General features: G+C 40.2%; 1 protein-coding gene across 1 annotated transcript; it reads left to right on the top strand.

Annotated features, from left to right (window-relative positions):
• The first annotated feature begins 305 nt into the window (after positions 1-305).
• Positions 306-14,991, top strand: TASL (TLR adaptor interacting with endolysosomal SLC15A4). Its single transcript, XM_061136293.1, has 2 exons — positions 306-548; positions 12,690-14,991. Exon 2 carries the CDS (start codon positions 12,691-12,693, stop codon positions 13,591-13,593), a length of 903 nt encoding a protein of 300 aa, XP_060992276.1. The 5' UTR covers positions 306-548; position 12,690; the 3' UTR covers positions 13,594-14,991.

Consider the following 14,991-nt stretch of genomic DNA (forward strand, 5'->3'; position numbering starts at 1 on the left):
AACTTTTTTCATTTGCATTTTTTAAAATTATGAGTCCAACTGAGAAATAATACTTCTTAAAAATTAAAGGCTAATGATGAGACAGAATTTGAGAAATCATCTTTGACTTGGCTCTCTTTTGGGAGAGGGGTCCCAGGGAATTTGTTAGAGGAATACATTTATGTTTAGAGGGTTCTTACATAACATGAAGCAATAAACTATTTTAACAAGAGGCAGTTTCATAGATAGGTTTCATTTTTCAAAAAGGGGAAGAAACACCATTCTGTGGCTTGATGTGGGTTTGTCAGTTATTGCCTCCCCCCTTCTTGGGACTTCCCACTCTTCTTTAGCACAAATCAGACTTGAGCAAAAACAACTTTTTCCATAGGATCAGTTATAAAAAGAATGGCAAGGGCAATGACCAACTTAGTTTATTGGTTTTATCAGGGAAAGTAGACTCACCAAAGGCTTGCGAACATTTCTGGTCAAAGCACTGGCTGGCTTATTCATCTCTATATGGTCAATCGTGGTATTTCTCCAGGACCAAAGGCACGGACTGGTTAGTGAAGGTAAGCAAAGGAGGCAACAAACCCTATGACTGTGAACTCTATCTGTCATTTCTCTTCTCACCCTTTCTTAACCCTTTATCAGCAGAACTCAGATCCAATCTCATGACATCTAAAATGCTTTTCTCATTTACCAGGTCAGAAGTGAGTGGGAATGTAAGCAAGTATTCAATGGAGTTAGACAATGAAGAGAAATTAAGCCAAACCCTCCACTTCTCTTACCTCAGACTCACATTTTGGACATTTCTAAAACTTTTTTACTTAAAATTTTGACTGATATGATCAAGTATTTGTTATGTCATTTCTTCAGTCACTGTTTGCTAATTTCTACATGGGTTTAGCATCTGCGTCTTTTAAAGAAGGCCTAAAAACCTAAGCAGAATTTTGCAGGGACAGAACAACTCAAATTTGGTCACAGGAACATAGTTTTAGAGATGAATACAATGACAATAAATTCCAATGTGACTCTCAATTATTCGCTGGATAAAGTTGTGATAAGTGTTTTTCTGTGTGGCAGGATATACGCTAAGTAAATGTGATTGACAGTGATGAGGCTTTTCAAATTGCCATCTGGGTGATTTGGGAAAAGTCTCCCTATTGGTATTAAAGACAGTACATGCACAAGTGGGCTTTTGTTTGAATTATCTTTATATCTGCTCATTCTTTTTTTGAGCACATCTTTATGTGCTTGAATATAAACTTGATTTGACCAGAATATTCATACTCATATTTTTAGATCATTTTTTGTGTACATCAGTTGTAAGAAGCTCGTGTTTCCGAGCTTGAGAAGCTTTCTGGAGGAGTGGAGAGTATTTCAAATTTGTGTAAAACATTCATATTATAATGGTAATTTGGGGGATCTACATATGTGAGCTAATTTTATTATTTCAGAGCAAAGTGATGTTTTCAATAGTTATTTCAAGTTACTAGAACATTTCCAACCACAGACCTAATGATTATCTTAGATATATAAGATATTGTCCCTCTGAGCTCTTCATAAGCACAATAGAATGTAAATTTCCCTTCATTAACTAACTGTAGTTACTTTCCTTCCAATTTTTTTTTGCAAAGTTTCAATCTTATTGAAAAATGGAAAAAATACTTCAATGAACAAACGTTTCTATCAATGAACACACGTTCAATAGTGCAATGCACACACGTTTCTAGTAATCACTTGTAGCATTTCGTCACATTTATTTTTTCTCCTGCTATGTCTCTCTCTCTCTCTGTACATATACATAAACACACACATACACAGGTTGTTTTCTTTCCTGAACTATTTGAAAGTATATTGTTGATTTCAGGACAGTACCCTCAAATTTTTGACCCATATCTCCTAAGAAAAAGAGTAATCTTCTGCATGACTATAATGCTAAGGAAATTTAATCTTAATACTATTATCTAATAGTTGATCCATAGTCAAATTTCTCTAATTATCCACATGTCCTCTAGAGAGTTTTTTAATTCAGGATTCAGTCTTGCATTGCCTTTGGTTGATATGCTTACAATTAAGTAAATGTTAATGGTAATAGCCATAATTAACAATATAATTAACAATTAAGAATTATAACACCAAGGAGATTTAGTATCAATTCTATCATGATTGCTTTTCTTATTTTTTCGTCCTTTCATTAGTATCAAAATACTTTTAAAGTAATTCCAAGTGATCAAAAACTTTCATTTTTCTGTTTGTGAGACATAAAGACAGCATATGAAGAAAAATCCAAACTATGACAAAAATATATTTACTAATATATCTGCATCAAAATTTATATTTTCTGAAATAAGGAAATTTATATCCAGATAAAGCCCCTGAAAGTAGCTGTTCCCTTTGTTCATAAGGATCTAAGTAGAACTGAGCAGAAAATTATTTACTTGCTGATGTTAATATGGAAAACAGAGGCCTTTTGACTTACGATTATTTTAGCCATCAAATTAGAGTTTTGGCAGAAAAAGAGACACAGAAATACAGAACAGACTTTTGAACTCTGTGGGAGAAGGTGAGGGTGGGATGTTTTGAAAGAACAGCATGTATATTATCTATGGTGAAACAGATCACCAGCCCAGGTGGGATGCATGAGACAAGTGCTCGGGCCTGGTGCACTGGGAAGACCCAGAGGAATCGGGTGGAGAGGGAGGTGGGAGGGGGGATCGGGATGGGGAATACGTGTAAATCTATGGCTGATTCATATCAATGTATGACAAAACCCACTGAAATGTTGTGAAGTAATAGCCTCCAATTAATAATTAAAAAAAAAATTAGAGTTTTGGGAACTAACTCATTAAGTAAGAATCACTTCATGTTTGACAGAAGAATCGGTAATCTCAAATTATATGTTTTATAACAGGAAATGAAACAAAATAAGGAATATTTTAGAACCTCCATCAACAAATACCACAGAATATGAAATAACAGGGACATAAACCAAGGTGTATGATTAAGTGAATGGTTATTTTCAGCTCTAAAGAACATGTTACTTTCAAAGATAAGAGTCAGGAAAATGCAGGAGATCCAAAGAAACACCTTGTTTGGGTAAAGTTCTTGTATTATGCATTGGAAAAAAAACCTGATGTAACATAGGTTTAGTTTCATTATTATAACTAGATTAAGAACAAAGTAATATTCAAGTTTTTCAATGATAACCTTTCAGTGGTTTATTTGCAAGTCCCCCAAATCAAGATCTTTAAAAAACATAGATTGGAATGAAAGGATCTAAAATTTAGATTATAGGGGAAATAAAGAAATGAAGAGATGAAATAGAGTATTTTGGGGATGGAGGCATTATGAAAAAATAACATTTCTGGTATGTCACCTACATATAATCTTAACAAGACAGCTTGCTTCACTATAAATATGAGGCAAAAATAAATGTGCTCATCTGATCGGAAAATTTAAAAAAAGTAATAGTGTATTGAAGAATATCAGTGGAAACAGTTAATTTTAGACACTGATGGTGAGAGAATAAATTGGCCCAAGCTACTTGAAAGACAATTCGTTTTCTCCAAATCTGACCTGGGAAAACATTCCTGGAGGCACATGAAGTTGCACATAGTCAACAAGCAAGAAAAACCTTCATGTCTACTATGAGAAATTACTTGCTAACATAAGTTGTGCCTGTTATTTTCCATGAAAAGGCAGACCTACATAAGCAGGCATGCTGAGAGATGGGAACTAAACCGCACCCCAGCTAGCTAGGTTCAAGATCATCTATTAAACAGACAATAACATTTTCCTGTCCCTATTTCTGTGACGTTACATACATGATGCCCTGAGGCAGTCCCATCTAGTGCCTCCATTTTTGTGTGGCTATGGAGGTCTTCTCTGCACTGTCTCAACCACCTAGCTTCTCAGAAGTCTTAGTTCGCATACATGCAAACTGTCTTTTTAAGGACAGGATCTCTTCTGCCACCGTATCATCCCCCAATACCCCCACTTCCTACCAATCCTCCATCTTCCTGCTTTTCTTTTGCTACAATTGCCAGTTACTCCATTTAAAGGACCGTCTCAATAATTTATTTCACTGTTCAAGGTAGCAGCTGGATTTTGCTGAGGTTCTGTGCAATCCTGATAAATATATTGGGGTAGGAGAGACAAGAACTTAGAATTTCTTTCTAATTTAGGGACAAGGATTTTGAATGGATGGCCAGGGGCTCTGGAATGTTGAGATATGAGACTTGATGGGTGGTGGTGCAATGGGGATGGATAGGGAAACAGGGCTCTCGGACAGAGGAAGAAGGGCATGAATGCCTGGGTTGGGCATGGGGTGTGGGTGAACTGGGAGGAGTCCAACATGGCTGGGGTCCTGGGTCCTGTGAGGACAGGCAGAGATTGAGATGAAGAAGGCAAATAAGAACCATGTATCACAAGGGCCTAACATGTGTGGACTTTATCCTGGAGGTAATGGGGAGCTGTTGATATTTAAACAGGATATCTGTAATATTAAATTACCCTGTGGTTGTAAAGTTAAGGGCAAGGCAATGCCAGGCTACAGCAGTGGGAATAGTTAAGGAAAGTGGTCATATGGTTAGATTAAAAGAGCAGACGAATGTGGGTGAACCTAGAGGCCATCATACAGAGTGAAGTTAGAAAAACAAATATCGTAGATCAATGCACATATATGGAATATAGAAAGATGGTACTGAGGAACCTATTTGCAGGGTAGAAAGAGAGGCACAGACATAGAAAACAGATATGTAGACACAGTGGGGTAAGGAGAAGGTGGGATGAATTGAGAGAGTAGCATTGACATATATACACTGTGTGTGTGTGTCCAACTCTTTGTGACCCTAAGAACTGTAGCCCGTTAGGCTCCCCTACCATGTATAAAATAGACAGCTAGTGGGAAGCTGCTGTATACACACGGAGTTCAGCTCCATGCTCTGTGATGACCTAGAGGGGTGGGAGGTGGGGAGAGGGGTGGGGAGGGAGGCTCAAGAGGGGGAAGATATATGTATACATATAGCTGATTCATGCTGTTGTACAGCAGAAACCAAATGCTACATTGTAAAGCAATTATCCTCCAAGTAAAAACACTTTTTAAAGAAAAAAATTTTTTAGAAAGAGCAGAATAGAAATTATTTCTATATCTCAAAGACATATGAACACTGATACACAACTGACTCAAGCATGTAGCACTGTGGGGTGGGCACTGGCTGTATTCTTAGCTTTTCTTTCTATATTTCACTGCATTTTACTTCCCTTCTTCGGCAACGGTTGTTATTACGTAAGAGTCGGGACTGGTACCCTTTTCCTGGAAGGACTAATTGCTTCTCATGACTGTGCAATATTAACTGCTCTCAACTAGGCATTAGTGTAATGTTTTAAGAATAGACCACACACTTCGGGGTTAGAAAATCTGAACTTGAATCTTGCCTCTACTACTTACTTGCTTTGTGATCTTGGGAAGGTCATTTGTCCTATCTTTTTTTTTTTAAAGAAAGTTACCTAATGCTAATTGGATGTTCTTTTATTTTTGTTTTTTTTTTCCATTTATTTTTATTAGTTGGAGGCTAATTACTTTACAATATTGTAGTGGGTTTTGCCATACATTGACATGAATCAGCCATGGATTTACATGTATTGCCCTATCTTAATCTCAGTTTTCTCATTTGGAAAACCTGGATAATGATAACATCTAACAGTGCAGTGCTACTGGAAGTTTAGGGGTAATGGTTGGAAAGCACCCAACACAACTGTGATTATTATTGTGTCCTATCCCAGTTATTGCACCTGCTTTTCAATTTAGGTCAGGATAGGCAAGCCATAACCTGTGGGTCAAATTGGCCCTTTGTTTTTGTAAATAAAGTTTTACTGGAACACAGCCACACCCATTTGTTTACATGCTGTCTCTCACTGCTATCCTGCTATGATGGCCAAGTTGACTAGTTGTGACAGACACCTAAAATATTAAATATTCGGCCATTTATAGAAAAAGTTTTCTGAACCCTAAGTTGGGTTTTTCCAAACATTTCCTCTTACCAGTCTCTTCCCTCTTGAATTTTTCTCTTTAAATCCATGCTTGTGTTGTTTGAAGGTAAATTAAAAGTATGTCTATGTACAGAGTTATAATGACAGTTTTCTGAAAAGTGCTAATATAGAAGGAAGAATTCATATTACGATTTCTTCTGAAATCCAAGTAAATGATTTAACAATGTGCTGCACTTCAGTACATATTTCTAAGTTGTGAATTTGCACAGCAGGTTAATTTTGGTATTCCCCTGTCTGGTAATGATTAATGGAGGCTAAATTTGTCTAGAACATCTCATCTGCAAATGTCCTTGAAAGTCTTTTCCTTCACACTTCAAAATTTTTTTTTTCTTTTTATTTTGGTTTGGGGTAGAGCCGATGAACGATGTTGTGACAGTTTCTGGGGAGCAGTGAAGGGACTCAGCTATACACACACATGTATCCATTTTCCCTCAAACTCTTACTCAGTCATGGAAAATTCCCCAGATGTATCTCGGTCTCTATCTTTTCTATGATGAGAAATAAAAATGCAAGTGATAAAATATCTTTGAACAATTGAAATAATCCATTGACTTATGTTTTACCATCTCGGATAAAATTAAGTCAAATATTTATTTGAAGTACAACTTTGAAGAGTGAGGTCTTCTAAAAATTTTGTAATTACTGAAGTTTATTAAGAAAAATGCCAACAATTAATCAAAATAAACCCAAATAACTTTCTCTCTTTTAAAATTTTAAGATATCATGATACATAGTACTATTCTAATTCTAGTGGTACATTAAAGGGATTTTATAAAGATCAAATGAGTTAACATATGTATAATTTAGGAGTTTCACACATTACTCTCTCCACAGCTTGAGAAAAATCTTGCAAAAGCTGCTCTAGCATGCTTTCTGCTGCCCTCTGCTGCTCATTTTCAGAAACAGATTTTGATTCTGAGTAATACCTCGGGCTTCCTGATGGCTAAGCGGTAAAGAATCTGCCTGCAATGCAGAAGATGCAGGAGACACAGGTTCGATCCCTGGGTCTGAAAGACCCCTTGGAGGAGGGCATGGAAACCCACTCGAGTGTTCTTGCCTGGAGAATCCCATGGACAGAGGAGCCTGGTGGGCTACAGTCCATAGGGTCGCAAAGAGTCGGACACGACTGACGCATGCGCACAGGCAATGCTTACCTCACTTATTTTCTTCTCTTAATATAGTCAAAAGCCCATGCAATATTAAAGTTTGAGGGGATTCTATAATAATCCCACATTCTCAGTTTACGGATAAGAAGTTGAGTCTCTGAGAGGTTAACTGACATGCAAGCGTGGGCCCTGTTTCCTTTCCTATTTTTGTCCATGCTGTGCAGCTTGTGGGATCTTAGCTCCCCAACCAGGGACTGAACCCAGGTCCTCTGCAGTGGAAGTGTGGAGTTCTAACCATTGAACTACCAGGGGATTCTAGCGGGCTCTGTTTTCTGACTGATCAGCATTTGAATGCCTGCTGGTTATGGACATAGTACTTAATTTCGATACACAGAAAATGAGAATAATAGTACCTGCATCTTTGAATTTTTGTGAGGATTCATTGATTTAGTACATAAAAGGCACTTAGAACAGTGTCTGGGTTGTAGCTAGTGTAAATGCTAGCTCTGTTATAGACCTGCCATTAACTAGACTAAAACCACAGCAAGATCAGAACTAGAATTCTAGTCTCTTGACTACCAGTTCAATAGTTTTTTTTGAGTCTGCATAGCAACCGAATTTTACCTTCCAATGTCCAATGTGGATTTTTAGTATGTGACCTGCTCACGTTGGAAGTTCTTGTAGTTTCTGTGACACTATCGACACTGCAGAGCTTGTTGCGGCTCATTACTCCTTGTACTGTTCAAGGCAGGTTCCCCACAGAAATTATTACCTCTACAAGCTTCTCAAGCCTCCAGATAGAAAATCCTGCAGCTCACACTTGGGAGACGACGTCACTGTTGACTGAGAGTAAGCCTTCTAATGAGTTCCCTGATTGAATCTCCAGTGCACGGTTAGACACCTGCACCCAGTTACCCCGCGTCTGACTCAAGACGAACTGAAGTAAACCCATCAGCTCCTTTCCTGGCTCCTTCTCCTGATCTCTCCATTTTGGTCAATGCTGGTGTCAACTGTCAGCATGCCTAGAGGCAGTTACTTCTGACTCCTCTCTCTTCTTCACTACCAAGTCCAGGAGTCATGGCCTCTCAAGTTCATTGCTTCTCTTCCTTTTCTGCTTCCTTACTCTTGGCTCCTGCCCCTAAACAGCTCAGGTGGGCATGAATCCAGAAGCTCCTAACCTGGGTCCTGGACTCCAATTTCATTCTGCTGACATTCATCTTGCCCTTTATTCATAGATCACATCATGCCTTGAAAAACCTTGGTTACCTTCCAGAGGTTTGTACTGCCTTCAGCGTAAACTTAAAGTCCTCAGCCTTGCATGTCCCAATATACCTCCCTGACCTTTTCTCTCACTCCTTTCTCATAGGAATTTGTTCCTTTAGGCATGGGTGTCTCTGTCCCTTGGTATTAGGACACATTTTCTGCTTTTCCATCATTGGTCTTACCACTGTACTGGTCTGCCTTGGGCCCTATGGTAGGGCTCTTATTCTACCAGAATTAAGGTATCAACAAAGCTCTCAGCCCATGATAAATAGGGCAAAGAGGCTTTTATGTGTGTGTTAGTTGCTCAGTCACATCCGACTCTTTGTGACCCCATGGCCTATATATAGCCCGCCAGGCTCCTCTGTCCGTGGGATTTTCCACGCAAGAATACTGGAGTGGGTTGCCATGCCCTTCTCCAGGGGATCTTCCTGACTCAGGGATCGAATCCAGGTATTGGCCATTACTCAAAACAAAATCCACTTCCTTCACTACTGTGAACGAGCAGAGGTTATCTGGAGAACTTATACACATCAGCCGCATAAAATGAGAGAAGAATCCACTATGATTTAATATGAAAAGAAATGTGATAAACAGGTGATTTGGGATAATGGCTGAATGGGAACAAGGGGGACTCAAGAATGATTTTGCATTATCACCTTGATGATCTTCTAAGTCTGTGTTGTCCAATACCTTAGCCACATGGTATTTTTAGTTTCAATTAAATGAAGTTAATTAATTAGTGAAATTCAGTTTCATTAGCCACATTTCAAGTGCTTAGTAGTCACATATGGCTGTTAATATTTTGGACAACACATATGTAGATCAATCTATCATCCAAGAAAATTCTCTTGGACTGTACTGGTCTAGATTTTTCATTTGCTTCTCTAAGTCATCTACCCCTGATCTACTGCTTTCCAGTTTCTAAAGTATAACTGCTCTAGTCTCTTCTCTTGTTCTCCCTTTTCTCATGTATTATATTAAAAAAAAAACAATTTACTGTTGTTTTAGTGAAGTTTGGAGGGGGATAAAGAATACAGGTATATGTCTAATCCATTATTTTTCCTAAAAATCTTTGCTTTTCTCTCCCTCAGTGTGATCTTGCTTTTGGGCTCATATTCTGAGTAATCACAGTCACTTCAGGGGTCCCTTTGGCTTGGGCTGGCCTCTGAATTCCAGCTTGCTTCCATAAAGCCATAGCATCAGCTGGGGATGCTGGGGGTGGGAGGGAGGTGGCGCAGTGGGGACATTTCTGGTTGTTGTCACGTAGTCACATGAGCATCCATGGTAAGTTCTCATCATTCACCTGGCCCCTGGTTAACATTCTACAACTATCATGTCTGCAATCTGCCCATCCCCAATGGAGGTTTTCACCAGGTTTGCAGGCTCTGGGCAGCATGCTGGTACCTAAGCAGACTTTACAAGGCAGCCTTAGGCTGGTCCACCCGGGCATTCCATTTGGTTGGTTTTCCTCCTGTTCCTCAGGTTCTACGTGGGGGTTAGGGCACAGGCCTCATCTACTCAGGGCTCCCCTAATCTGTCTTGTGCCATCCTCTTTCCCTCCACAGGGATTCCATCCACTGAGTCTATTGTTGATATGTCAATATGATGCCCTAAGTCATTTGGTAGTGGCTTAGTTGCGTTCAACTCTTGCAACCTCATGGACTATAGCCCACCAGCCTCCTCTATCCATGGATTTCCCAGAGAAGAATACTGGAGTGGGTCGCCATTTCCTTCTCCAGTGGATCTTTCCGACCCAGGGATCGAACCCGGGTCTCTTGCATTGCAGGCAGATTCTTTACCACTGAGCCACTTGGCTCAGTGACCGAGCCGTCAGTCATTTAGGGTTCTGGATTCTGAAAGGTAAAAGCTCAGGTTATGGAATCCCCAAATTCATTTCTCTAAAACTATGATTTCTACCAAGACTTTCTAAAGATTCTTTAGCAAGTCAAAAGCTGGGAGATGTGGTTTTGCTCTGATTTTCCACAATGATAGTCTTAGGTCCTGAAGGTAGAAGACCCCACTTGCAATCTGGGTGGAGTGAAGTGGGAGGGTCGTGAGGTCACTGCATCACTAGGAAGCCTTAGGATAAACCTTCTTGCTCTGTTAATTATCTTCTCATGTATAGAAGATTTGCCTTTTCAACTGGATGTTCAGTTTGTTAAGAACAGAACCACACAAATTTCTTTTGGAAAGAACATTTTCTTACTGTTATAAGTGTGTCCAGCAGACAAGAATCACTTCACAGATGTGTTGAAGACCTTTAACTTTGTAGCTTCATGGTACATGCCAGTGCCTGGAATACAGTAAACATTTAAATCATTAATAAATCTTCTGAACATATTTTGGAATAGTTCCCCCTAAAAGAAATAAACACTGAAAACATTGGTGGTTGTGGTTTAGTCGCTAAGTCACGCCCAGCTCTTTTCGACCCCATGGACTGTAGCCCATCAGACTCTTCTGTCCATGAGATTTCCCAGCAAGAATACTGGAGTGGGTTGCCATTTCCTTTTCCAGGGGATCTTCCCCACTCAGGGCTAGATCCCACATCTCCTCCTTGGCAGGCAGATTCTTTATCACTGAGCCACCAGGGAAGCCCACTAAGTACATTACGTTCATAATACTAACTTTATACAATTAAAACGTTAACTTGGAAAATAACTTCATAAATATAAAAGAGATGCAAAAATTAAAAAAAAAAGAATCCTTAGGGTTAAGATAATCCTTTTCTAATATGACCTGTCAATTTCAGGCTCAAATTAATGGGTCTGTTTTAGAAGCCCAGCCCTTGAGGCCAAACCAGGTCAGTTCTCTTTGCTCTTGTCTGTTGTTCCACTGACAAGAGTGTCTTTTTTGGAAAATGCAGCTGTGGATTTCCAGCCTATTCTGCTGCTGCTGTTAAGTCACTCAGTCATGTCTGATTCTCTGCAACCCCCCAGACTGTAACCTGCCAGGCTCTTCTGTTCATGGGATTTCCCGGGCAAGGATACTAGAGTGGGTTGCCATTTCCTTCTCCAGGGGATCTTCTCATCCCAGGAATCTAATCTGGGTTTCCTGCATTGGCAGGTGGATTCTTTACCACTGAGCCACTTGGGAAGCCCCCAGCCTATCCTGCTGCTGCTGCTGCTAAATCGCTTCAGTCGTGTCCGACTCTGTGCAACCCCATAGACGGCAGCCCACCAGGCTCCCCCGTCCCTGGGATTCTCCAGGCAAGAACACTGGAGTAGGCTGCCATTTCCTTCTCCAATGCATGAAAGTGAAAAGTGAAAGTGAAGTCACTCAGTCATGTCTCACTCTTAGTGACCCCATGGACTGCAGCCTACAGGCTCCTCCATCCATGCGAGTTTCCAGGCAAGAGTACTATTCTCGTCACCTTAGAATCCAGTGAGAACTGCTGACAGTGGGAGGGGGCGGGTGCAGGCAGAGGAAAAGCCCACAGAAAAGTTCCCTGGTAACTGGGGTAGAGGTAAACACGTCAGTCAGGCACAGGAACATTTCCAGGACATACAGTAAAAACTAGGACGGAGAGAGCAAGAAAGCCATCCTGGGCAGCAAAGGGAGATGAAGGCTTCATGGTCCTTCATGACAGGTTGACAGTGAGTTAATTTCATACCCTGCCACTGCTGTTCATTATTTCATTCAAGTTAAGGATCCTTTGATTTCCTCCTCAAGGCAGACACCTGCGCTAGCTCCCAAGAATAAAATACGGTGATGAGCAAGATATAGCTCTCATTTTCAGTAGAATCTGCCACCAATTCCCTCGTTTTCCTATAACCCACTAGTGATGCTGCTTCCCCAGTTTGCAGCTACTCAATCACTCTCCATTTCCTTCAGGGCAGAAGGCAGATGCCCCTGCCTGACTCCCAAGGCCCTTTAGGGTTCAACTTCAGTCGACATCCCCAGCCCTCTCTTCTTAGGCTCAGTGTCTCATATATGCCATGTAAGGCCATCTCATCAATTTCTTATAACTCTGTGACTAGGGATTGAACTCCTAGGCTTCAGTTTATCTGAAATGCCACCTTCTCTGGGACATAGCCTGTCATCTCTCCTCTTTTACCCCAGGTTGTTACTCAGAAACTTGTTGAAGGAGGGAACTGTGTCCATTTCATCTTTATACCTCCAGCACACGCCAGCGCTGTGGTACCACAGCAGGTACAGAATGAGTAAGAGCTTGGGGAATGAATGAAATCAACTTATTTATTGCCCTTTACTTTCTTGATAGCACAGCTGCCCATTTGTGAGACTCCCATCTTCTTGTCCCCCATTGTAACTCACACACTCTCTTTCCAGAATGCTGTCAGAAGGCTATCTCAGTGGACTTGCGTACCGGAATGACATCCAGTGGAGTTATCCATCTTCTAATGAGCAAGTGGCTGAGGAAAAGGAAGAGGAGATGGAAGCCACAGCAGCTGCCAGTCTTTCCTATTCCTCCGTGGATGAAACACAAGTCCAAAATCTCTATGTGAGCTGCAAATCCTCTGGCAAGATCATTTCTTCAGTGTATTCAAGAGAGAGCCAACATAGTAGAAATCCGAGAATCACAGTACTGCAAACAAACCCCAATCCTGTGTATGAAAGCCCAAACTTGGCCGCAGTTGAACTATACAGAGACACCAGCAAAGAGACCTACTTGGTCCCACCTTCCTGCAAGAGTATCTGCAAGAATTACAATGACTTACAGATTGCAGGGGGCCAGGTGATGGCCATTAATTCAGTGACAACCGATTTCCCCTCTGAGGGCAGTTTTCAATATGGTCCTTTGCTGAAATCATCTGAGATTCCTTTGTCCATGGAGGATTCCATGTCCACTCAGCCCAGCGACTTGCCACCCACCCCTATCCAGCGGTATTCATCCTACTGGAGAATAACCAGCATCAAAGAGAAAAACAGCCTGCAAATGCAGAAGCCTATTTCGAATGCGGTGCTGAATGAATACCTGGAGCAGAAGCTGGTGGAGTTGTATAAGCAGTACTTTATGGACACTGGGTTTCATGACAGTTCACCTACCCAGATTCTGGCATCTGAACTCATCATGACAAACGTGGACCAAATCAGTATTCAAGTCTCTATAGAGAAGAACCTGGAGATCTCGAAAGCCAGGGATATCGTCATTAACCGCCTATTACAGTATGGGTCAACCGAAATCAGCACACCGAGTCTCCATATTTCTCAGTATAGCAATGTGAATCCATAGAGAGGGTGCTTCCACTGCTCTTTCTCAACTACTCAAATCCTAAGCAACAAGTATTCATTTATTCTGAGAATGTGCAGGAAGGGGTTGGCAAGGGGTAGAGAAGAAAAGGTTGGTTGCAGATCAGGTATGAATTAAGAGGAAATCTCATAATATTACACGTGAAGGAATGTGGGGAGAGGAGCTATAATGACTTCCAAGTGAGGGCTGTACGGAAACAAAGCAAAAATAAAAATGATCAAAAAAGAAGGTATGATTCATATAAGGGAATACAGAAAAGGAAAAAGAAGACAAACCAAGTAAGGACACATACAATGTATGGAGAGTCCTTAAAAAACCGCCATATGACTCAGCAATCCCACTCCTAGGCAAGTATCCTGAGTAAACCAAAATTAAAAAAGACACACGTATCCCACTCTTCATTGCAACACTATTTACAATAGCTAGAACATGGAAACAACCTAGATGTCCATTGATAGATAGAATAGATAAAGAAGTTGTGGTACATATACACAATGGAATATTACTCAGCCATAAAAAGGAACACATTTGAGTCAGTTCTAATGAGGTAGATGAACCTAGAGCCTATTATACAGAGTGAAGTAAGTCAGAAAGAAAAAGATAAATATCATATATTAACGCATATATATGGAATCTATAAAGATGGTACCAAAGAATTTATTTGCAGGGCAGCAATGGAGAAACAGACATAGAGAACAGACTTATGGACATGGGGAGAGGGGAGGAGAGGGTGAGATGTATGGAAAGAGTAACATGGAAACTTCCATCACCATATGTGAAATAGATAGCGAATGGGAATTTGCTGTATTGCTCAGGAAACTCAAATAGGGGCTCTGTGTCAACCTAGAGGGGTGCAATGGGAGGGAGATGGGAGGGAGGTTCAAGAGGGAGGGGATATATGTATACCTATGGCTGATTCATGTTGATATTCGGTAGAAAACAACAAAATTCTGTAAAGAAATTATCTTTCAATTAAAATAAATAAATAAATTTAAAAAAGAAGAATGCACACCATGGCAAAACTAAAAGCCAAAGGTTTCAGGGTAGGGAGTTAAGCATATGTTTGTCACCCAAGTAAAATCCTCCAAGTTGTTTCTTCTTGAAGGAAATGGACCACTGAAGGCTGCTACATTTGGGTAGAAAGACAGGTTCAAACAGTTTTCAAAAAATACATTTGTATCTATTTTCCAGATCATTTAAAAATATATTCTTTATAAAGATGAAAATAGTAGCTAATTGCAATTGTGCTTTTATTTTTTTAATGATTACTTAGCTACAACCTCAAATACAGCCACTCAAATCTGATTCTGTTTACTGGGAGGATGAAGTTCTCTAAAAGGGAAAATACCACATATTGAACATTAAACTACTGCTTTATTT

Source organism: Dama dama, chromosome X (genome assembly GCF_033118175.1).
Source record: "Dama dama isolate Ldn47 chromosome X, ASM3311817v1, whole genome shotgun sequence".
Lineage (NCBI taxonomy): Eukaryota > Metazoa > Chordata > Mammalia > Artiodactyla > Cervidae > Dama > Dama dama.